Genomic DNA, 24,897 nt, shown 5'->3' with positions numbered 1-24,897 from the left:
CACCATGTTCAGTAGCCCTTAACGGACAAACAACTCTACAAAGCACATTTCCTCTCCCTCTACCCTGCGGTACGTAGTCCGGCTGTCCCTGCATGGCTTTACAAGGGGGGGACGTCTATGTACTAACTTACTCCTAACTGCTATCTTGCTGTCAGATCAAACGCCTTTAACAGCGTTGCTATTTACTGTTAGCTAGCTCTGACCTCAAACGTGCTATGCAATGCAAGCATGAAATGCTTAGCTTTATCATAGCTTAGACCACGCAAATAATACTGCAAATGACTAAAATAAGTGAAGAGGACACGAGTATATACAAACAGCCAGGGCCGTCGCTAGTGGCGTGAAAAGTGGTGATAATTCTAGGGGCCCCCACTGCCCAGGGGCCTCACAAAATCCAACAGTTATACTATAAAGTCGCCTGTTTTGTAAATAAATTTAATACATGAATTGCATACATGAGATTTTAATTAAATCCACAAAAGAATGCAATTTGACGAAAAAAAAATCTAAATAATTGTGATTCAATTCCCCCTCCAAAAATGGTTAATGGTTTAGTCTGAAAGTCAGACACCTGGCTCGTGAACAAAACCAATCAGAGTTGAGGCGACAGGCAGCCGCAGCTCATCTGAAATATGCTTTGACGAAGTTATATAGAGCAGGAGAATGAGTGACATGTCGCGGCAAAAATCTGAAATGTCATAAAAGGGAGAAAGGAACTCAGAGAAGTGCAGTATCCGTAGCTGCATCTGAATTCGCTCACTTGTTCACTCGTTTACTATTCCCTATATAGCGAATGCTAAATAGTCCACTATATGGCGAAGAAGTGAATGAAAATGAGTGAATAATTTCGGACTCTGACGTAATATATCCTGCGTCTGACATTCGACACAACGCTTATTTTACACCTGTGTGGCTTTATGGATTGTTTTGTAAAATGGTGAAGTTCATTTTTACATTGTCACGTTTATTGTATTAGTTTTTAATAAAGAGAACAAAACAAATGTTTGCCACGTTTATTTACCATTACACTTATTACGTTTAATAAAATTACTTAATATTTTAAAAATAAAACACTAATATATCAAATTCATAAACAGATTATTCTCAAAAACACGAAAATAGCTGTGAACAAGAACAAACACAAGTTTATAAACGTGCATTCGTGGCATTAACGGTCAATCTCCTCCAGCTGATTCTAATCAAGCGGTTGTCGCGTGTTGTATCACGGAATAGTGTGTGAGCGAGTGTACATCGAATGTGCAATCAAAATCAGAGTGCATTGTGGGTAAAAAAAGAGTGAACGAATGACACCCGATATAGTGCACTATGAGATAGGGGGCGAATTCAGACAAGTCTATTCGGTTAAGTGGTGACGTAAGGAATACCGTTTAGGGGTCCAAGCATATTCATTTCAAGCGGGGCTACAGCTTAAACAGCTGTTAATGAGCACTGTTTATTTACATCGCATATTTAAGCGGAGCATTTATTAACTCACAGTATACACACTACAGCATACCTGTCAACACTCCCGTTTTTCACAACCATCTCCCGCCTCCCTCCCGTTTTGTTATTTCTCCCCATGAAACTCCCGTATTTCACTTATTTCTCCTTTGAACATCCCGGAACGCGTTCACGGGGTGGTTCTGAGGCTTGAGCCACTGCTCATTTCCAATCACAGGCGCCCTTTGGTAGGCGAAACAGAACGGTAACCGAAGTGGCGTAGAGAGGATTCACATCCCCGCCACGAAAAACTATCTTTTATTACACCGCTAAAGGTCCGCAGATTCCACTCCGCGTTTTCCATAAAGGCTCGCTCCTCACAGTCTGTGTCCGCTCACTGAACACGACAGATCGTTTCATCGACAGGTAGATGCAGTAGAGTCTACTAGCTGTTGTTATTGTTACACTTTCTTTGCCTTTACAAAAAAAACCGTGTTATAAAAAGTGTTGTGTTCTGCAGACAACTATGAATAAAAACAGGCAATATAGAGTTTATTTCTAATACTTCCCGTTCTGTGACCGTAAGCGGTTCTTGTAAATAATATGGAAACACTGTTAAATACATCCATGTAAATAAAAACTAAAAGCATTCTGCTAACTAATAAACAAAGGTAAAACAACCGAATTACGGGACGCGTGAAGGGACAAACTGCTCGTGCTTTTTCAAACCGCGTTTATTTCATGTCTGACGTTGAGATCTCTGGCAAAATTAAATGCTAAACTAAGATGATACCTTGCAGATATACCATTCATGGATGTCTCTTGGATTTAAATTTAAGAATTTGACATGAAAATTATGTTATGTTAGATATAAAGTAATTAAAATATATATAACAGAGGGGTGCCCTATTTGCACTGCACAACCAACCAGCAACCTGCGTCTAACAATATAAAGACGTAAACACATAAACATCTCCGAGCTGCTCTGAGAGTTTTTCACACGCATTTCACTGTTTCCTTTGAGAAAAGCTACTCGCACTGAAACTCAAATGTCTTTGCAGCGGCCCGCCAAAATAAAAGTCCGGTTAATTTGAACAAATTATGACCCACACATAAAAACACAGTAGTACACTTGTAGCGTATTCTGTGTTAGTTACAATTAGTAAGTATACTGTAGTAAATCAAAGTGATGGTATAGTTAAGTATAAGTACAACATTATACTTTATACAATAGTTTTCCAGAAAACATCTAGAAGAATTAAAATGGACTTTTAGAGAAAAAATTTGAATTTAAACAGGGCTCTGCACTATTTATTTCCTGGGGCTTTTGTATAGATACATTTATTGGCTTTATATTTAATTTTATATTATGCAGTACCATACTATTTTCAGCAAACATTAAGACTTTAGAAACATTTAAGTGTCTATTTATTTATTTACATGAACGCATTCTTTTCAATTTCAGTTTTCAAATTCAGTTATTTGATAACAGACTGATTGAAAAGACTATTATACAGTACTGATGGTCATTTTTACATCTGTTTTATTTATTATTATTTAATAATGTGTGTCTTTTAATATTCTTTTATTGGTTTGTTAAAAGTCTTCATGCATTTATTTAAGACAATGTTTAATAAGTTCATACAACATTTATAAACATTCAAGGGTTTACAACCACTTTACCATCTTCTGTTAGATGTAAATAGACTACGTCAAAGTGATATGATATAAAACTTGGTAGTTCAAAGAATAAAACAAAAATGATGATTTTACTTAAACCTATAATTTCAGAAAAAATGAAAATAATTATAAAAATGGTCCCTTAATTTTTTGAGCAGCTGTATTATACAATGTTAACCTCTTCATTACAAGATGCAAAACTGCATTACTGTAGATATTTACCCTTGCTTTAAAATAAAGTATTTTGAATACAAGTGTGTTTTTCTCAAATCCATTTGTTTATTACTGTATTCCATTTGGAGATGCTAGAAGCACTTTAATGATTTTTGTGCATGTACAGCTGCATTTAATTTAACAAAATGTCAAGATTGTTCTGATATAACATTATAAATGAGACCTACATTGTGTTGATTCCAAATTCGAGATAAACAATGGTTCCAAGCTGCACCACAGCAAAATGTGCAAAAAGGTGATGAATGCATCTTATTGACACCGTAAATTGTTTAAGCAACAACATCGTTTCAATCATCTCACCTGCTGCCATTCTCGCCTCTTTCTCCCCATCGCTCAAGTCACTATAAGCATCATTTTCGAGCCGTCTTTCCCTCTCGCGGACCAGGTTGGAACGACCCGCTCCCCCTTCCGGCCCTGCTGATGGTATGCCCCAGCTCTGCCACTCGATCATATGTGCCACACGACCCTGAGCCATAGCGGTGGGCTTGGTCACTTTATCCTTCATCGATCTAGTTACCCCTAAAACAAAAAACACACAAGTTACTGCCTGTAGAGACTCTATGTGATGCTATTTTGGACTGAAGCTGCAGAGCGGGCGGTATGAAGGCAGCCAGGCAGCGAATCATGGCATATGCCTCTTTAATTTTGCCACCTTTAGGGTCTTAAATATTTGTGATTTGCATTTAAAGAACATTCACATTCTAAACTAGCGCCAGCATGAATGAGTGGTTATGAATGAGGGAGACTTTGGAAAAGTCTGTTACGGCCTGTTGACTTGATCGATTGCCATGAGCAGTGAGGGGGAACTGATTGGTTGACCATCTTTATAATGTGAATTCATTATTCACACGAGTAATGAATTACATGAGATTCATTAGCTTTTATGCTTGTATGAATAATTAGAGCGTGGAGAGGAATGTCTAAACATTTCTTTTAAACAAAACAGCCCATTAGTATGCAAATATATCATTGGAATGAGAGACGCATTAGTTAAAACCTTAACATGAGTAAAACACACTGGATTTAAAGGGATAGTCACCCAAAAAAATAAAATTCTGTCATCATTTACTCATCATCTTGTCATTTTAACCCTGTATGACTAGAAAATGGGTGCTCCTTTAACTTTTCAACTAACGTTTTTTCAACATTATCTGCCATTCGGTCGATCCTGTCTTTTACTGTATTATTTGACAGGGGTACAGTTTTAAGCTTGGAAGCCACCTGCGTTCCACACATTATTTCTGCCATTTTTACACAAGCGGGTTTGATTAGCGTTTCTCCGATGGTGTGCGGCTTTTTGGATTTGGCAATTAAAAGAGCGCACTCGAAGGACGCAACCGTTGCATGTCTGTTTTCATTTCCAGCTCTAGTCAAAGCATCTTTAATGTTCTGTGGCCTGTTTGATATAACAAGTTCTTTTTTCGTTAGGAAAAACTCTCTGGGTTTACCCACCATCTCAGGGTGTTTGGTGGTCTGATGTCTCTTCAGTTTTTAGGGCTTCATGCTTTCATTCGCTAGTCTCTCTCCACAGATTACACACTCAATCCTCACATTGTCCATTGCTTCAATAAAACCAAATTCCAGATAACTGTCCAAATAAATCCTTATTTTCTTTTTAACACACATATTTTTCTCTTCTCCCTTGCGCTTTGCCATATTCGTTCGTTTTCTTTGACTATTTACCTTGTTTTGAGCGTTGCGCTGTACAACGGGCAGTCTGACATATGAATTTTGCCGCGTATTTTTTTAAAGTCACACTCCGCCTTTTCCCGACTCAAGCAATACACATCTAAAAATGAAGAAATTGCTTCTTTTTTCATTCATATAATAAGAGAACATTACTAGAATAATCAACATGGTTTTACATAAAAATGCTTCCTATTTTAACTCAAATTTAATTAACATTGGCGACCCCTCGTAAACCTTTAGCGACCCCTAGTGGGGGTCACGACCCCGGGTTGGGAACCACTGTTCTAGATCATCTCAGGAAATGCTCTGAGTTTAGTTAATGCATTTTAAACGCAAAACTCTGCAGGTTCACTTTAGTTTGACACGGTCTATTATTCTAAGTTGTGTAAACTACATTGACATCAGGACTAGATGAAATTTACAGAAATGCTTGTCTCTTCTGTGTTTGTCTATTCTTTAGTCTCTCTAGTATATTGCAAAGATATCTGCTTATGATAATTAAAAATATTGATTAAAATGTACTATTAAAATATTGGCGTTAATATTAATTTTATGTAGTAGGCCTATATAATCAGATACTAAGTAACTAGCTACTTGAGTAGTTTTTTCATTGCATACTTTTTTACTTTTACTCAAGTAATTTTTAAAATAGTGACTTTTACTTTTACTTGAGTAACAATTTCTCTAGTTACTTGTACTTTTACTTGAGTAAAGATTTTGGCTACTCTACCCACCTCTGTTTTTGGGTGACTATCCCTTTAAAAAAAGCTAAAATTGTTTCCGTAAAGTTCACCCTCTTGTTGTTCCTATATGATATTCATTCTTTTCAGGAACGCTAAAATTAAATAAATTAAAAACTAACAATTAAATACACTAAATCTTGAAGTGCGTAGAAAACAAGGCTTGAGTATTTCCCTTTTACTTTAAAAAAATGTATTAGGGTTGAGCAAACAATGACAGAATATTCAATTTTAAGAGGACTGTCCCTTTAAGACCTTGACAATGATAAAACCCCCATTCGATGAAGTGACAGCCTGCTTTGATAAATCATCTCAATTCGTTTCAGGGAAAAACAATCTAATGGTGTCACCTGGGCACTTCACCCCATTTTCGAGCATTTAAGAAAAGCAAGAGAAAAACAACAGATAGAATAAAGGACATTACACTAAAAGATATTCAGATACCTACATTTCCATCTGTTGTGACAATGAGCCGTAACCATCAAAACGACATGACAACACAGCATCGACCAACAATTTACTGCACAAAAGATCACTACACGGCACACAACCACACGACACACTACAGGACACAGTTCACTGCTTTACACTGAAAGGCCACATTTCCCAGCAGAAAGCTTGTGGAGATGGATAGTGCACTTACGTCAGCTGTTTTGTGAACTCTGCTTGGATCTGACTAGGGGATTTCATCAATGGCCGAAGAGGCCATTGACATGCACTATTAAAAATGACGGCACGTGGTGAAACTGGGAGGGGAGGGGGACCCACAGGGGCAGCCATGTTGGCTCCAATCACCATCACCTTCTCTGGAGCCAACATGGGGTCGGTTACCAGCTACCGGGACAGACACACACCTGACACACCTGACAGAGAGGACTTAGCCAGAGCTCCAATCCCGTAAGAGTCTGAGTTTCGCTTTAGACGAGGCAAAATCGAGGTGGTGTCCTCCATAGACAGCTAAAGAAAGAAAGAAAGAAAGAAAGAAAGAAAGAAAGAAAGAAAGAAAGAAAGAAAGAAAGAAAGAAAGAAAGAAAGAAAGAAAGAAAGAACATTAATCGAATAGAAATGTATATTGATTGTGGAAAAGTATAGCTAGCGAAGTAGATTCACTTTCAGGGATTTAAACTCTGAAGTCTGCTTTTTTTTGAGAGCAGATGTCACTGTGAACCATACTGTGATATCATCTCTTGGACATTCAGTGCCGCCCACAAGTCACAAAATCTGTCTAAATCTCAGATAATATGATGCGGACGAAGACAGCTGCCGGCGAAAGCAAACCTCAAGAGAAAATACTTTTAAAAAAATTTTTGACTTCCAGGTTAAGTTGTATAGCTTCGAGTCTATATCCAATAGTTTTGACTCTAATAAAAATAGCATCATTACCATATGGCTGCTATATTTTCTTTTTCAACACAATACTGTTATGACATTTATCAGCATCGTGCCTGTCATAATGTCATAGTTTCAGTAGTTTTTAAACACATGTTGTGACTTCCAAAGTCAGTAGCGTTATACAGAAAACATACAAGCCCACCATCAAACCAGACGTTAGAATGAGAACAAGAGAGCGAAAGAAGCCATGTGTGAAGAAAAGGTCAATACCGGACTTACATTGATTCCTTCCCAGGAATACTCGGCACGTCCATGCTAAAGGCAAAGCAGATAACAGTTAAGGAATAGATGGGAAAGATACAGTGACATGTGGAGGAAAGAAATGAAGGAAGTGAAGGAATGATCTGAACTGAGAGAACAGCAGAAGGTGGAACAACTAGTCAAGTGCAAAACACCAGAACTGTAAAAACAACAGGCACAAAGACAACCCGACAGACCACAGAAGAATGCTGTAACTTCTCTTATGAACTGTTATATGGACCGAGATTTTAGGCTCCCGGGTATGTTGATATGTTGGTTCCATTGCCTCTTGGCAACTCTTTGTGTTATAAACCGACAAAGAATCACCCATTTAAATGAATAATTTGATCCGGGTTATTATAGTTTAGTAAAACTAAAACAATTAAACGTCTTGTTAGTTAAAATAAAAAATTAGAGATGTTACCTTAGCAATAAACTAAAGCAAGTTTAAAATGCAGCACTAAAATTATTAAATGGGAAACTAAACTTTAAGCAATTAATTGAATAAACAATTGACCAAAATTACGAAATAAGCAACAATTGTTATAATAATAATTGTAATAATAATAATAATGAAGTCATAATAAATAAATAAATAAAACCACTTAACAAAATTAAAAATAAACTAAAATTAACATGAAAAATAAAAGTTAATTCAAAATATTACAAAAATAAACAAAACTAAATCAAACAAAAAAGATATAATAACTGTGCACTTGACTGATTTAATGCATTCAATCACATTTTCTTACTAGGTGCTTTTTAGGTGCGGGCTTGCCAGAGAAAAAACACTGGAAAATGCAGTAACTATGCAGTAAACAGACTCGAAAACCATACATTAAAACCAGATCTTTCTACCACTCAGCAAACAGCCAAAGCGCTACAGTAAAATATAGACATTGGTGTAAAATATTCATGAATTAAGCCCTGCCTACTGTATCCGTTGTGTTCAAGTTTGTCGCCTCTATACAGGACATACGGCAAGAACAAACGAGGCGACAGTGATGAGTTGCACTAGAGTAAGTAATCATAGCCAACCCAAACATACTCGCAGTGAGCGATCGATCGCATGCACTGCGCCCAGCACAGCGAGACAAACACTGGTGCCAGAACAGACAGCAAGCGCCGCTCATTGTTCATAAAGATGGAGATCAATATTAAAGGTCAAATAGAGGTCAGTGTCAGGAAGGGGCGTTGCAGAGGGGCAAATATCTTGCCTGGAGGAAACTATAAATAGACTGCCGTCGGGGTCTGACGGTTTTTCGTGGTAGATCGATTTCTATCTAACCTCTTATGCATAAACCTTAAAGTTGGGCCCGAAAAATACTATCTGGTGTATTGTGGCGGGCGTGCAATTATGGTGAACACCTAAAAATGTTCTGTGGGGGGCGAAAGCAGCAGCTATAGGTGTAAATTAACATGCATTAAATTAATTTTCTTCTCCATTTAACAGTAATTGATGTTTTCAGGCTGCTTTTAGTTAGGACCAGCATGAGTTTTCAAAGACCTGATGCATACAAACAGACCACATCTCCCAGTCTTTAAAAAAATATTCAACAGGATTTACTTTGTGGGTGACTGACAAAATAGACAAGTTGCAAACTCAGTGTCAAATGTAGCTCTCTGATACATACACAAAAACAGAAAAGCATGCAATGCACGAACGTCATTTCTCCAGAAGTCTCTCCAGCTACAGCTACAGAGAGATGGCATCACCCCTGGCTTTAATTCAGCACTGAGATATGAAAAACACCATTTGTCTCTTGGAAAGGTATCAGAATTTAAAATGGTAGATTTGGAGCCAAATTCATCTGTGGATGAGTAAAACAGGGAGCCAGGAGATGTTGCCCTTAGGACAGGAAATACGTGTGGCAAATCGGGATGACGAATGAGTCTGTGTCTTCCCAGGAGAGAAACCCGTTATACGGCAATACTGTAATGGTAATGGCCGGGCTCTGGAGTCCAGCTCTTGTGGCCTTGGAGAAAAATCTAATACAGAGTCTGTCTCAGACACACATTAAACCATCAAGGTTCTTGACAGAATGGATTCTACCTTTTTTGGCACTATAGGGTGGCATGACATGTCTCTAGAGCCATATTTACACTGACAGCACAGAAGTTAAATAAAATTAAATGCATAAAGCTCTTGAAAGTAATTTAATAAACGTTAAACAAATTAAACATGAACAAAATACAGATAATCAACTATTACGACTCGGATTGCTAAATATTAGATCTCTCTCTAATAAAGCACTTTTTGTTAAAGATATGATAACAGATCATAAAATAGACATGCTCTGTTTGACAGAAACATGGCTAAAACCAGATGATTATATTACTTTAAATGAATCTGTCCCCAAAGATTATTATTATAAACATGAGCCTGAACATGTGTCAGGACCCACTCACCTTCGTAATCATACTTTAGATCTAATAATGTCTTACGGTATAAATGTGGACGATGTTAAAATCGTTCAGCAGAGTGAAGACATTTCGGATCATTATCTGGTATTATGTTTGCTTCACTGGCCTACGGCTGTAAATAAAACTCATTGTTACAAATATGGTAGAACATTAACTTCAACTACCAAAGATGCGTTTCTCGATAATCTGCCCAAATTGTCTCAAATTGCTAGCATGAGAAATAACGTTGAAGATCTTGACACTACCATTGAAAATTGTAATTCCACCTTCTCGGTAACGCTAGACACAGTTGCTCCTATACGTTTAAAGAAGATTAAAAATGGCAGCCCCACACCGTGGTATAATGAACACACTCAGGCTCTAAAGAAAGCGGCCAGAAAAATGGAGCGCAACTTTAAGAAAACTAAATTAGAGGTATTTCGTACAGCATGGAAGGATAGTATTCGAAAATACAGGAAAGCCCTAAAAACTTCTAGATCCGCCTACTTTTCATCACTAATAGAAGAAAACCAGCACAACCCAAGGTTTTTATTTAACACAGTGGCTAAATTAACAAAATATAAATCGTCAGTGACTTCTGATCCTGTATATCAGCATAGCAGTGATGAATTTATGAACTACTTCACATATAAAATCCAAGATATTAGAGAAAAAATTATAACAATGCAATCAGAAGTGAAACCCGCTGAACAAACTAACTACAGTGCCCCTAAGGAGATAATGCAATTATTTTATACCGTAGATCACGATGAGCTGTCTAAAATCATTAGATCATCTTAATCAACAACATGCATGCTAGGCCCTATACCTACAAATCTACTGAAAGAGATGCTCCCAGAAATTATAGATCCTATTCTTGGTATTATTAACTCATCTCTGACATTAGGACATGTGCCTAAAGCATATAAGGTGGCTGTTATAAGGCCCCTTGTCAAAAAACCCCAACTCGACCCTAGAGAACTAGGGAACTACAGGCCTATATCGAATCTATCTTTCATATCTAAAGTTCTGGAAAAAGTAGTTTCAACTCAATTATGCTCCTTCCTTCAAAGGAATGACATCAATGAAGAATTCCAGTCTGGATTTAGAGCGTGTCACAGTACAGAGACTGCTTTGATCAGAGTTACAAATGATCTGCTATTGGCGTCTGACCGAGGTTGTATCTCGTTATTGGTGCTGCTAGACCTTAGTGCTGCATTCGATACCATTGACCACAGCACACTCCTACATAGACTCGAAAATTATGTCGGCATTAAGGGAATAGCTTTGAAATGGTTTAAATCTTATTTATCCGACCGTTTTCAATTTGTAGCAATAAACAATGAGGTGTCACGCAAATCGCAAGTCCAGTACGGTGTACCACAGGGCTCAGTCTTAGGGCCTCTGCTCTTCGCATTATACATGCTACCTCTAGGAGATATAATAAAGCGACACGGAGTTAGCTTTCACTGTTATGCTGATGATACTCAACTTTATATTTCCTCGAAGCCTCATGAAACACAGCAGTTCCATCGAATAATGGAATGCATAGTCGATATAAAAAACTGGATGAGTAACAACTTTTTATTACTGAACTCGGACAAAACGGAAGTGTTACTTATTGGACCGAAAACTGCTATAAGTAACAACCAAGAATACTGTTTAACTATTGACGGATGTTCCATAAAACCCTCGTCGTCAGCAAAGAATCTTGGCGTTCTATTCGATAGTAATCGGTCATTTGAGAGCCACGTCGCCAACATCTGTAAAATTGCGTTTTTCCATCTTAAGAATATATCTAAACTACGTCATATGCTGTCAATGTCAGATGCAGAGAAGTTAATTCATGCATTCATGACATCAAGACTAGATTACTGTAATGCACTGTTAGGTGGTTGCCCTGCAGGCTTATTACAAAAACTCCAACTGGTCCAAAATGCGGCAGCTCGAGTTCTTACACGTACAAAAAAGTATGAACATATTAGCCCGGTTCTGTCAACCTTGCACTGGTTACCTATAAAGCATCGCATTAACTTTAAAATCTTGCTTATTACCTACAGTATAAAGCCCTACATGGTTTAGCTCCTCAGTACTTGAATGAACTCCTTTTGTATTACAGTCCTTCACGTGCATTAAGCTCTCAGGCGTCCTGTCAGTTGGTAATACCTAGAATTTCAAAATCAAGTGCAGGTGGTAGATCCTTCTCATATCTAGCGCCTAAACTTTGGAATAGTCTTCCCTGCACTGTCCGGGAGGCAGACACGCTCTGTCAGTTTAAATCTAAACTAAAGACGCATCTTTTTAATCTTGCATACACTAGACTTCCATAATATAAATCTTCTGAGGGTTTAGGCTGCACTAGTTAGATCAACCGGAACCAAAAACACAACTGATGTACTTGTTGCATCAAAGAGTACAGAACAGTACTCTACTCTCAGCCAGTCGTGTCTCATTGTTCCAAGGTTACCACAGCGAGCAGGTAGCAGTTCATGCCCAGACCTGATGGTAGAGCGGAGAATTGGAAGCGGCGACCTGACAAGAGCTGAGATGATAGAGCTGGATAAAGAAGGACGCGGTCACTTGACACGTCTTCACCACAAAATTTCAAATGCTATTCGATTATTAATGATAATCTTAAATCTATAATTTACCTTATTAGTAAGTTTATTTATTTTCATTTAGCCTTGTTGTGCAAGCTCTCTGGAGGGATGTTTTTACACTTATCCTTACAGAAAACCCCCGGTGGTGCACAGCATGTTGTATTTCTAGCTCTAATTTTACTTTTTCTATTTAAAGTATTGCAGTATATATCGCAAATGTGTATCTTATCGAAATATATAGCAATATATTGTATCGTGACCCATCTATCGTGATATATATCGTATCGGGAGGCACTTGCCAGTACACAGCCCTAATGCCCACTGACCTCCCCGACCATCCATGTCTTTGAAGATGAGGTGGCATTGCATCTTTAAACAGAATTATGAGGCACAGATCAGACTTGGCTCTAAAGACACCTCTGGCACACCTAGGGGCTTCATGTTAGCTAAAGACTTCATTAAAGCGCCATGAGGTAGAAATGTCAGCAGTAAGCAAAGAAATGGTGGATGTGACAGCTTTGGACCGAAACGCAGATCGCACAAGTAACATCTTGACTAAAGATGTCATTTCGGACGCTTAAAGCCATCAGAGCAACATGGGATATACAGTAAATTTGGTGCAAAGCAAATCTTAAATATTGCAAAGTGCTGTCATTCTCACCTGCTCCCCATCTTTCCGAACAGGAACTGCATCCGCCGCTGTAAGGAGAGAGAGAGAGTTTGAGATACGGGAATAGGCGTGTGGCTTACGCAACCTTTACAGCACAAGCTAAATCAAACTGACAGCTCTTCACTAGATTTTCTGCTGACATTCACACAAAGACCTAAAATTAGATTAATTATCCATTCCAAATCTGCCGGCACTCTGTGGGGATAGAGATTTGTTGCATCACGCTTTGATATCACATCACTTCTATAAAATGATAAAAACATTTTGCGATTGCAGTCTGTGATGCAATTATGCAAATCATTTTGCATTTCAAGAACAGGCTTCCAAGATATGCCGAATATAATATTAACCCTGCTCAAGGAAATTCATTTTCCAAGAATGAATGTGCCCATGAAGGTCAAACATTTGTTTTATTTTGTTGGTTTCTTTATTGTTTATTTGTATGCATCATTTTGATTCTAAAATAAATGTTGATGCTGTGTTTACAGTGAGTCATTCAAAATGACAAACTAGAAATGACATGTAACCCAATTTTGAAAACATTTTGAGTGATGTGCATAAAATTTGCCCTGAAACATTAAAGGCTGCGTAAACACAGATGTGTCAAGAAAATACATTTATTCTTTATACCGCTAATCCTATGTAGGATCGAGCCGAAAAAAGGAAGTGACCAGTCATCACAGAACAAAAACATATCAAAAACACATCAATAATAATTATATATATATATATATATATATATATATCAGTCACTGAAAAAATTAAGACCATTCCACATTTTCATTTCAAATCAGCATTTCTAGTGTCTGTTAAATTTCAACAAAATCAAACCTCAGGGGTGACAAAGTCATCCAACAGCAATGTGAAAGATGTACAGCATGACAATACACATGAACACAAAACCCTGATAAAAAACGAGGTTATCACATAAAAAATACTTTTTGAACTTTTCCTAAACATGTACAAATATTACTGTTGTATTGCTTAAAAGTGAATATGAACTTGTTTTCTTTGCAGTATTTGAGGTCTGAAAAAATACAGAGCATCTTTTCAAATAAATGCAAATAGAAACAATATTTTTATTTGAAATTTGGGAGAAATAGTGTTAGTAGTTCACAGAATGAAACTGCTCACGCAATAGAATAACAATATTGCGATGGGGTTAATCGCTTCAAAACAGAATGTACCAGTACTTGTTCTATCTGCATCCGTTTTCACTCAAGGGTGATTCGGATCTCTAAACGCATTATTCACGTCCCATGCATGTGTGCGAGCGTGTGCCTTTTAATTCCTGGTCTCTCTCTCTCTGTAAGTACAGAAGAGCCTTTGGGCCTAAGGGCTTTTCCTCAATCAACCTAACCCACTCTGGAGAGACAGAGCAGAGCATCAGAACTCTGGTGGAGAGCAATAAGGGACAGTGAGGAGTAAAGTGAGGAAGAGAGATAAAGTGAGTTAAGTTAAAACAGGTCTACTGTAATCAATTACAAGGAGACAGTCAGGACCAGAAGATCAGGATAAAAGATGGATGAGTTGAATGATGGACAGAGAGACAAATGGACAGACAGACATACTGTATATGCAGACCCATGCAGACAAAACACTTCCACTCATGCAGGAAAACACATTGAGAAAATCCCAGGAGACATGAAGGATAAGCCATCACTTCCAAGGTCGCTATGAACCACATGGCTACCGCACTGTTTACTCTGTCCATCTACATTTATATCTGGGTCTGACACTGAGCATTATGAGGGCTGGAGCCTGCGGGTGAAGGAATGAGACTGAGAAATGAGCAGTCAGAGAACATAAACAAATATTATATGTGACACGGATAACTGCACAATGCAGAGGTTAATCCAAAAACAGAAGCACGATTCATATGCACCCAGCACAAGCCTGATGGTATCTGCTCAGATCACAGAGATAAAACGCAGTGTATCTGCCAAGAATCGCACTGAAGAACAGCTGGACCATGGGACAATCTGGCTTGACAGATCTCATGGCCTGAACTGTTCAGGAGCAGTCATCCGTCTTTAAGATTTAAAGAGTGTGTGTATGTGTGGTTTTTAAGAGAGATTTAAATGTAGAGGAATGTTGTGCTGGACCTGTGACACACGCGGTGACTGATTAGGAGTGAAGTCCAAGAGGCTGACTCACCTCCAGTACTGAGCCAATAACACACGGACAGGAGGGGGTGAGGAAAGGAAAGACAGAGACAAAGAGGATGAGAAAGACAGAGAGACATTGAATGCTATGCAATGTGGTACAACAAAGAAAAATGGAGGACAAAAGAGGTTAGGCATAAAGTGATTAAAACGACTAGAGTGGCAAAGGGAGAGGCACACAGTCACAGAAAGGGAGCACAGTCAGAGGGAGATGGTAGAGAGAAGCAGCGACAGTAGAGACATAAGAGCACAGTTAGAGAGAGAGACACAGCGAGTGCACAGTCAGAGAGAGAGACAGCAGAGGGTCATCAAGAGAGCCTAGTAAGAGAGAAAGACAGCAGAGACTCAGCACAGTTGAAGAGAGAGTCACAGAGACAGCAGACACTGACAGTGAGAACACAATTAGAAAGAAAGACGGAAGAGTGACAGTGAGAGCATAGTCAGAGAGAGAGAGACGGAGGAGAGACACAGAGAAAGCACGGTTAGAGAGAGAGAGACAGAAGAGAGACCAATCGAGAGCACAGCAAGAGAGAGAGACAGCACACATTAAAAGGATCCCTGGGTATAGAGCGATGTATGGCTTAATATATGAACAATGGCATTGACTTTATAATTGTGAAATAGAAAAACAGTGTAACTGTCACAGTATTCATAAACTTTGAAAAAATATTTTTACTTGGAGGCCGCCATTTTTTTGCGTCAGAATCCGTGATGTCAAATGGTTGCGACCTAAACCTGTTCTCTTTCGCAACAGCGAAGCACACACGTTTTCCATATATAACAGTAAAATATGACACGTAAAACATAAGATCAGATATACAAACACACAGGGACGTCTGTTCAATGCTTGCGGTTTGGTTATTTATTCTGTATTAGAGCACACGTGAATATTAGCCCCCATCAGCTAATGACCGAGGGAGAGAAGACAATAACATTAGGCTACTGATGTTGATAAATCAACATCAAAAAGTCAAATCTGGATAAAATGCATTGTATAATGGCTAAAACATTGTGTATATAACAAATTCGAAATTATTTGGGTTATTAACATGCATGTTTGTGTTGTTTCTGACAAACAATATTAAAATGTAGGAAAATACACCAAATAGCGTCTTTATTTTCTTTCATCTTTTAGCATTATATAAAATGAGGATCGACAACAGTAAAGGACGAGAGAGAACCAGGCCTGGACTTTACGTTATGTTTTATTATCTGTGCATTTTACTTTCGTTTTGTTGTTTGTTTATTTTATTAAAGTTTTGTTGTTCAACGTTCGCCGGTTCCCTCCTCCTTCTTCCTTGCTGTGAACATTGTTACACACACATATATATATACACTCACCTAAAGGATTATTAGGAACACCTGTTCAATTTCTCATTAATGCAATTATCTAATCAACCAATCACATGGCAGTTGCTTCAATGCATTTAGGGGTGTGGTCCTGGTCAAGACAATCTCCTGAACTCCAAACTGAATGTCAGAATGGGAAAGAAAGGTGATTTAAGCAATTTTGAGCGTGGCATGGTTGTTGGTGCCAGACGGGCCGGTCTGAGTATTTCACAATCTGCTCAGTTACTGGGATTTTCACGCACAACCATTTCTAGGGTTTACAAAGAATGGTGTGAAAAGGGAAAAACATCCAGTATGCGGCAGTCCTGTGGGCGAAAATGCCTTGTTGATGCTAGAGGTCAGAGGAGAATGGGCCGACTGATTCAAGCTGATAGAAGAGCAACTTTGACTGAAATAACCACTCGTTACAACCGAGGTATGCAGCAAAGCATTTGTGAAGCCACAACACGCACAACCTTGAGGCAGATGGGCTACAACAGCAGAAGACCCCACCGGGTACCACTCATCTCCACTACAAATAGGAAAAAGAGGCTACAATTTGCACGAGCTCACCAAAATTGGACAGTTGAAGACTGGAAAAATGTTGCCTGGTCTGATGAGTCTCGATTTCTGTTGAGACATTCAAATGGTAGAGTCAGAATTTGGCGTAAACAGAATGAGAACATGGATCCATCATGCCTTGTTACCACTGTGCAGGCTGGTGGTGGTGGTGTAATGGTGTGGGGGATGTTTTCTTGGCACACTTTAGGCCCCTTAGTGCCAATTGGGCATCGTTTAAATGCCACGGCCTACCTGAGCATTGTTTCTGACCATGTCCATCCCTTTATGACCACCATGTACCCATCCTCTAATGGCTACTTCCAGCAGGATAATGCACCATGTCACAAAGCTCGAATCATTTCAAATTGGTTTCTTGAACATGACAATGAGTTCACTGTACTAGAATGGCCCCCACAGTCACCAGATCTCAACCCGATAGAACATCTTTGGGATGTGGTGGAACGGGAGCTTCGTGCCCTGGATGTGCATCCCACAAATCTCCATCAACTGCAAGATGCTATCCTATCAATATGGGCCAACATTTCTAAAGAATGCTTTCAGCACCTTGTTGAATCAATGCCACGTAGAATTAAGGCAGTTCTGAAGGCGAAAGGGGGTCAAACACCGTATTAGTATGGTGTTCCTAATAATCCTTTAGGTGAGTGTATATATATATATATATATATATATATATATTATCCTACAGAACCTTATATTTACTGAAGAACTGATTCGTGTGTCGGTGTTTAGTTTGGCTGCCTAGCTGTGCGTGCAACCAGTTTACGTCATCGAAAAAGAACATGGCGGCCTCCTTAGGTTAAAATGAGTATTACATTTAGGGAAAAATATTTGATGTGTTTCTAACGACAAATGCTAGTAGTGTAAGGCTATTACAACGCATTAAGCCATACATCTCTCTATACACCGGGTTCCCTTTAACAGTGAGAGCCCAGTTAGAGAGAAAGACAGAAGAGTCACAAAGACAGCACAGTTATAGCGAGAGAGACAGCAGAGAGTTGCAAAGACAGCACAGTTAGGGAGAAACACAGCCGAGAATAACAGTGAGAAGTTAACTTAGAGAGAGAAAGACACCACCGTTAGAGAGAGAGATGGCAGAGGGTCATAAAGAGAGCACAGTAAGAGAGAAAGACAGCAGAGAGTCAAAGAGACAGCACAGTTAGAGAAGGAGACAGCAGAAAGTGACAGTGAGAACACAGTTAGAGAGAAAGACAGAAGAGAGAGACAGCGGAGACGCAAAGCGAGAGCACAGTAAGAGAGAGACAGCACAGAGTCACACAGACATCACAGTAAGGGAGAGAAGCAGCAGAGAGTCACAGAGGACAGTTACAGAGAGACAGACACATAGTACACAGTTAGAGAGAGGGGCAACAGAGGGTCACAATGAGATCACAGTTAGAGAGAGCGAGACAGCTGAGATGCAGCAGAGAGTCACAGCAAGAGCACAGTTAAAGAGAGACAACAAGGAGTCACCAAGACAGAACAGTTAAAGAATGAGGCAGCGGAGTCAAAGAGAGTCCAATGGCGATATGTCATGTTAATAAAGCAATATGAACTGAATATTGAAAGCAGCAACTCACAGAGAGAGTGAGGAAGTCAAAAGAGAGGCACAACGAAAGCTTACAATCACAGAAAGAGAGCACCAAGGCAAAGAAAGATCGAGAGTCAGAGACTCATACTGAGAGCACAACATACAGCAGAGAGTAACAGAGAGAAAGCATGGAGATGGAGAGCACAGTCACAGAGGGAAAGATCACAGTCATAGAAAGAGCACAGAGTCACATAGAAGAGACATTCTCTGAAAAATAACAGTCACAGTGAGAGAGCACAGACAACATAATCAAACAAACTGACCGTGAGGGGACACAATAACACACAAAAAGAGACCCTGAGAACATACAGTAAGTGGAAAAAGCAGGGACAGTGAAGAGATGGACATAGAAAACAAAATAAATCCCAAACTGTAACAGAACATGTCACATACAAATAAGAATCAATTACAAGAAAATAAACAATAACTATAAAATGAAACCTATTCTGTTATATGCAACGCTGCATATGGAGTAAAATCGAGTGTGCAATGGTTAACAGTTAATAACTACTGTATGCAAGTGCTTATGTTGTTGATGTTAAGCATGTGCCGACAAGAAGAATCCGTCTGAATGATTGGCTGAGTAAAACTGGATGTCAACATCCCGTCGAAAAAGAGACCTGAGGGTCACACGCGCAAAAATGTAAATCTGGCCTTCGGTGGCAGGTACAAATTCACCAAAAGACATTTGAGAACTTCCTGCTGTCACTTCCTCTGCTTTCATCACCCTCTTTCTCTCCCAAGTTCCCTCTTCTCGTCTGACTCATTCTTTGCGGTCTCTCTCTCTCTCTCTGCTGTTCTGTCCCCTCCACCTCGAAGACTAAAATCTCTCTATCACAGTAAGACATGAAGTCACCTTGGACCGTGTCTGTCATCACACAAGCGGGATCATGGAATCACATGCAAACTACCACACACAGGGACAAGAGACTGATTGTGTGAGAAAAGGTGCAGAGACCATCTGTATGTCAGTCTGCATGTCCCTCTTTTAGAGCTCGAAATTAAATCAATACAAAGAGGCATCCCTGAGTAACGCAATCGCCTAGAACAAACACGCACAGAGAGCAGCCGAACGCAAACATTGGCATTAGTGCCAAGATCCGAGCCACCAACCTGATGCCCTGATGCACCCTGCAAAACCCACCCACACAAAATATCTCACAGAACAATCTGTGACAAACAAATACACCTTCATGCATATCTACTACAGCGGAAAAAATGAAGAGACCATTTCAAAGGTATTTTTCGTTTTTCTGAATTTACTATTTGTAGGTATGTTTAAGTAAAAGTATCATTTTTGTTTCATTATTGCATTTATTTGAAGAAAGATGTTCATTTTTCAGACCTCAAATACTGCAAAGAAAACAAGTTCATATAGACTTTTAAGCAATACAACAGTATTTGTGCATGTATTTAGGAAAAGTTCAAAATAATATTTTTGTGATAACCTCGATTTTATTTATATCACATTTTTCATGTGTCTTGTCATGCAGTCATTCTTTTATTAGAAATTTCTTGGTTTTAAGATTGACCCTTAATGCCAAATGAAGTAGAGAAGAGTATAATTAGCTAACATGCACGACAACATAGAAAGCATAACAACGTTAATGAGAAAAGCCAGTGAGGTGTTTTTTTATGTCCAGTTAATGAAACCTGCAACAGGGTATTTCTGTTTTAATATATGATTAGGTAATTGCGTTCGCCCTTTACGGTCTGCCACCAAATTCAAGATTCGTAGTGGCCTTTAAAGGTTGTGGCTACAAAAAAACATTACATTCTAAAATTACACCGTTCTGTGACTGGAGCCACAGTCACCTCTGTACTTCTACAGAGCTGCTTTAAAGTCTTAAAGATGCCATATAAAGTCACATAAAAATACATGACCTTCCAAGTTTAATTCAAATGCAATATATGCATTGAACTGCTACAGGATCTGTAAAGTCTCCAGTGTGATGATCAATGTAGACCTAGGAATGTTCCTATTTCTAGCAATAGCCACAATTCACTTTGTGAGCCTGAGAGTCAAGAATAACCAAAAATCAATAACAGGGCCTTGGATTTAGCCATTAAGAGCATCAGTGCAACAGATCAGCGGGGCGTATATTTACCCAGCTTGCTTTAAGTAAAGGGGTGAGCTATTGCAAACCAACATCAGGCACTTGACCCATATTATTTGCATGCATCTTCGTCCTCTCTGCTCTTCTTTTCGGTCACTGTAGATTCTATTTATAGCCGAACACACTAAATATGCCATCCACGCTCCTCCCCAGAGCACCTCTCAGGTATCCAACCAGTCTCAGCAGCCTAGCAAGTTTTGAGATATTTGCTTTTTCAGTATAAAATCATTGGATTACCGGCTATTTCTGTGAGAGGAAACAGATAAGGGGTTCCCTAATTAGCCAATATGCCCCACTTTGACACTTTTTGCTGAGGGGCTTCGATTGCTTTTGATGCACTGGAAACCTCAGTTTTCGAACCACACGTGCACTGTGGGGGTTATAGCTCAATGACAACCAAAGGTCAAATACAGCAGCGTTCTTTTATTTATCAAAGTGTGCGCGAGGGCTCTGTTCGTGCGCCCTCGACTAATGCAAAACGACTTTTATTAGTATCTTCTATCCAAACCCCAAAAAACACGTTATAAAGACAAAAACTTGTGATTTTTCTCCGAGGTTGGCAGCCTGCTGTCGTCTCATGCTTAGAGCGGAATATTAATCGCGCCAAAACACCCGCAATTTGTCATCGGCGGAATTGCGTTAACGCGCGTCCACGGAGTTTGGCGGGAACAGGTGCCCGGCGGCACCGTTGACTTTGCTCAATTTGACCTACATGTGCGGCGCGTCCACCGGCCTCGTGTAACACCTGAGCGTCTGTACGCGCGAACCACATTTAGCCGCGTGTGCGCGTAATTGCGCGGTTAGATCTTGCACCTCTCGTCCTGAACAACACCCTCTTCTGCGAACTTCAGTAACTGAAGTGATGCATGCATGCGGGTGAGCGAGCGAGTGCGCGCATGGACTATGAACACAGCGCGCGCAGACCTGTGAACTGCTGCTATTTTTACGCAAACGGCTCCGAGATGACCCAGCACGAGACTATGGCGAGATCAAGCACGAAAGCCATCCATTATTTGAGTCATCCTTGTGACCCTCATCTTGCAAAAAGAAAGATGTTTAGATTCCTCTCCATCCCTATTTCTTTGATGTAATCAGTCTAACACCTCCACTTGCATGCACACGGACACATAGATATCAATTCCACACACACGAGAAGTACACAACATTCAGAAGCACCACCTCTATCCCGGCTTTCCACGAGCAGCGTGTCGAATGGCCGTCAAAGCTTGGAGGACAAACGGCCCTTCACCAAAAGGTTTCCATAGAAACACACACATTTCCCCTATGAGGGGGGGGTGTGAGCATCGGCTATCGCTCCACTACCCCGGCTGCTTTAGACCTGCAAAAGAGATGAAATCAAAGGAAGAGGGTCTTACTGATGGTGCGGGAGCCGATGCAGCCCATGGTGTCTCAGCGAGAGCCGGTTTGTGAACAAGGACGAGCCACCCGCTCAGTAGTCATTCTTTCCTGCTCTCTCGCTCCGCATCATCTTCTTCACGTCTGACTCTGTCCCCTCCTGTCTCAATAAAGCTGTGCGCGAGCGAGCGTGTGTGTGTGTGGCTCTGACACACTCTCGCCGTCATCCACCCTCCCTCCTTGCCTCACAGGCACCCCCCTCTCCCCACATTCTCTCACTAGAGAGATATCTGAGTTTAGTCAGTCACTAAGTCAGTGTGTCTGTGAAACGGTGAGAATGTGTCTGTGAAATGTGGTCTCCTGTGTGATGGCACATCTCTTGGCAATCGATGGTATCATGATGACATTGAAAAAAATGTCAATGAGAACAGCAGTTACCACTGAAGTCAGTTTAAATGCGTATGTACGTGTTGCATTTGATCAGAAGTTATACACAATTTCCTGAAGTTCCCAGTCACTAAAAATCAATCGCTTTCAATTCATCTCTCTCTCTCTCTCTCTCTCTCTCCATTATGCTTTGACAATGCAGTGCATCTGTCTCCCCACCCGACTCTCTCGCCCCTCCCTCTGTGTTTTCCTGTTGCGCTTGCACTCTTCAAAGCATGCACAAACATCTATTTATCCCTCCTAATCTCTCCTCTCCCCTCTCTGCCTCCTTCCACCCTTGGTTCTCGTGCCCTCGTGCTAAAATCAAAGAGTTCAGACGTTCGGAAAAGCCTGCGCCGGCTCATCTTGTTTGCTTGTCATGCCTGGTGTGTCCGTGGAGATCTGTAACCTTGACTATAAACACTCGCTGTCCGGATCGTACATGCGCACTCGCCCTGCCTCAATCGAGCCAGAAAATGTTCCTTCCTGGGCTTTTTCAAACAAATTCTGTCACCGCGTGCACCCGGAGAAGAACCTCTGGAGAGCAATATAGTGAGGGCTAACCCGAGATCTGTGCTTTGAATCGTATTAAGGACTGTGAGGCTGAATTAGTATGGAGGAGGACAGAGCAGGAGCAAGGAGAGGAAAGAAGTGACGGGAGGAGGAAGAACGGATGAAGTATGCGCACAAGTGGGAATATTACAGGGGAGCTGTCCAAACAAATGCCAGGGTTCACTGCTTTTCCCTTTTGCGATAATGTATTTTGAAATGAACCGCAATCTTTAAAATGTCTAATTACCACGTTCACTTTGAATTATCAGCTGTTATGTTATCATATCAAGACTACATTATTTATTTGGTATTAATATAATGGTTAACAGCTTGCTTTTATCTATACCCGACACACATGTACTGTATGCATTTGAGTTTCTCTAATTCACAGTGCATTAAGCCATCATTTTATTTGGCCATGCATTTTGTAGATATCAAATCCATAACCTTAGTGTTGCTAGCGTCAAGCTCTGCCAGACGATCTTTATGATACAGCAAACATTGCTCTATACATTCAACAGTGTAGACACTTACAAATACATTACAAAGTGTTTTCATACATGATCCAATGACTCAACCTTCCCTAATACGAAACAGGCATCCACCTGATCCCGAGAGAGATAAATGGAGAGGAAGAGAGAGAGAGAGGGCCTATCCTGACATCACAAAACCAACATCGGGACACCATATCATCATTTATTTATGCACCCGACAGCTTGCCTGAAAATACAGGAGGCTCTCTGAAAGAGTGAGTCATGCTTTTCTCACTCTCGCTTTCTCTATCTCTCTCCATTTCTCCACCCCATCTCTCATTTTCAAAGCAGCTACAGAAATCAAATTCACTTCGAGGCTGTGAGCTCCAATGTCTCCCTTGTGATGTGTCTGTCTGTCTGTGCATACACGATGTGTCGCTAAAGGTTGCACATACTAATAAACTATCTATTGTTTTTAGCACGTTTGTTTTGCTTTAAGCTTCTATTAATATTTGTTTAATTATTTGTATGTTACTTTAGTAATTCTTACATTTCTTACAAAACATTACCTAAACATCATACAACTGCAAGAAATCTTAAAGATAAACAAAGAATCTATCTACTGTGTTCGCTTTCTGTCTGTCTATCTCATTACATAACTTATATACTGTATAAACATTTAATTGAACCATGCCGTTACACTACATTAACTAGTTGTATAACCTGCCATTAGCATATACTGTTATGCTAATTGCATAACTAAAAATAGCACTGAACATGTACTGACCTTCTAATGTGTTATAGAAGGCATGATGATGTGCAAAAATACTCTCGACAATCCCCATTGCAAACGGCAGTACGGCTGCTACAAATCCAATTTCTTCCCTCTACATTTGCACAGTGTGAGTACATCAACCCTGTCTTCCACCAACAGAGCTTTAATTCAGACAGAGAGCTCTGTTCTGGCCCAGCTTTACTGGCCACGATCAATAACTCCATGTTGGACCAATCTAAGCATTTTTTTCCGATTCAAATCTTTTGGTCATTGATGTCCGTATGACCATCTGCACGTGCCATAACAAAACTTAGTGTTGGTTCAAGTAGGGCTGTCACGTTTTTTTTTAAGCACACAATTATCATAGCCAAAAGAATACGCTATAACAATATTACACAATCTCTATGGATTTGTTTTGTTTTAAGAAATAAATCTTGAACTAAATC

General features: G+C 39.8%; 1 protein-coding gene across 5 annotated transcripts in view; it reads right to left on the bottom strand.

Moving 5' to 3' along the window:
* Positions 1-22,465, bottom strand: part of fam131ba (family with sequence similarity 131 member Ba) — a 29,174-nt gene extending 6,709 nt beyond the window's left edge. The window contains exons 1-5 of one of the 5 annotated variants that reach the window (XM_057355170.1): positions 22,246-22,465; positions 13,080-13,117; positions 7,395-7,430; positions 6,638-6,740; positions 3,655-3,873 (exon numbers count right to left, since the gene is read on the bottom strand). In XM_057355170.1, the coding sequence (XP_057211153.1) occupies positions 3,655-3,873; positions 6,638-6,740; positions 7,395-7,430; positions 13,080-13,117; positions 22,246-22,273 (424 nt within the window). In that variant the 5' untranslated portion in view covers positions 22,274-22,465. The remainder of the gene's footprint in view (positions 1-3,654; positions 3,874-6,637; positions 6,741-7,394; positions 7,431-13,079; positions 13,118-22,245) is intronic. The other 4 variants (XM_057355171.1, XM_057355173.1, XM_057355172.1 and 1 more) reach the window with 4 other exon arrangements.
* Positions 22,466-24,897: the final 2,432 nt, after the last annotated feature.

Source organism: Triplophysa rosa, linkage group LG16 (assembly GCF_024868665.1).
Source record: "Triplophysa rosa linkage group LG16, Trosa_1v2, whole genome shotgun sequence".
Lineage (NCBI taxonomy): Eukaryota > Metazoa > Chordata > Actinopteri > Cypriniformes > Nemacheilidae > Triplophysa > Triplophysa rosa.
This window is presented reverse-complemented; position numbering and strand designations above follow the sequence as displayed.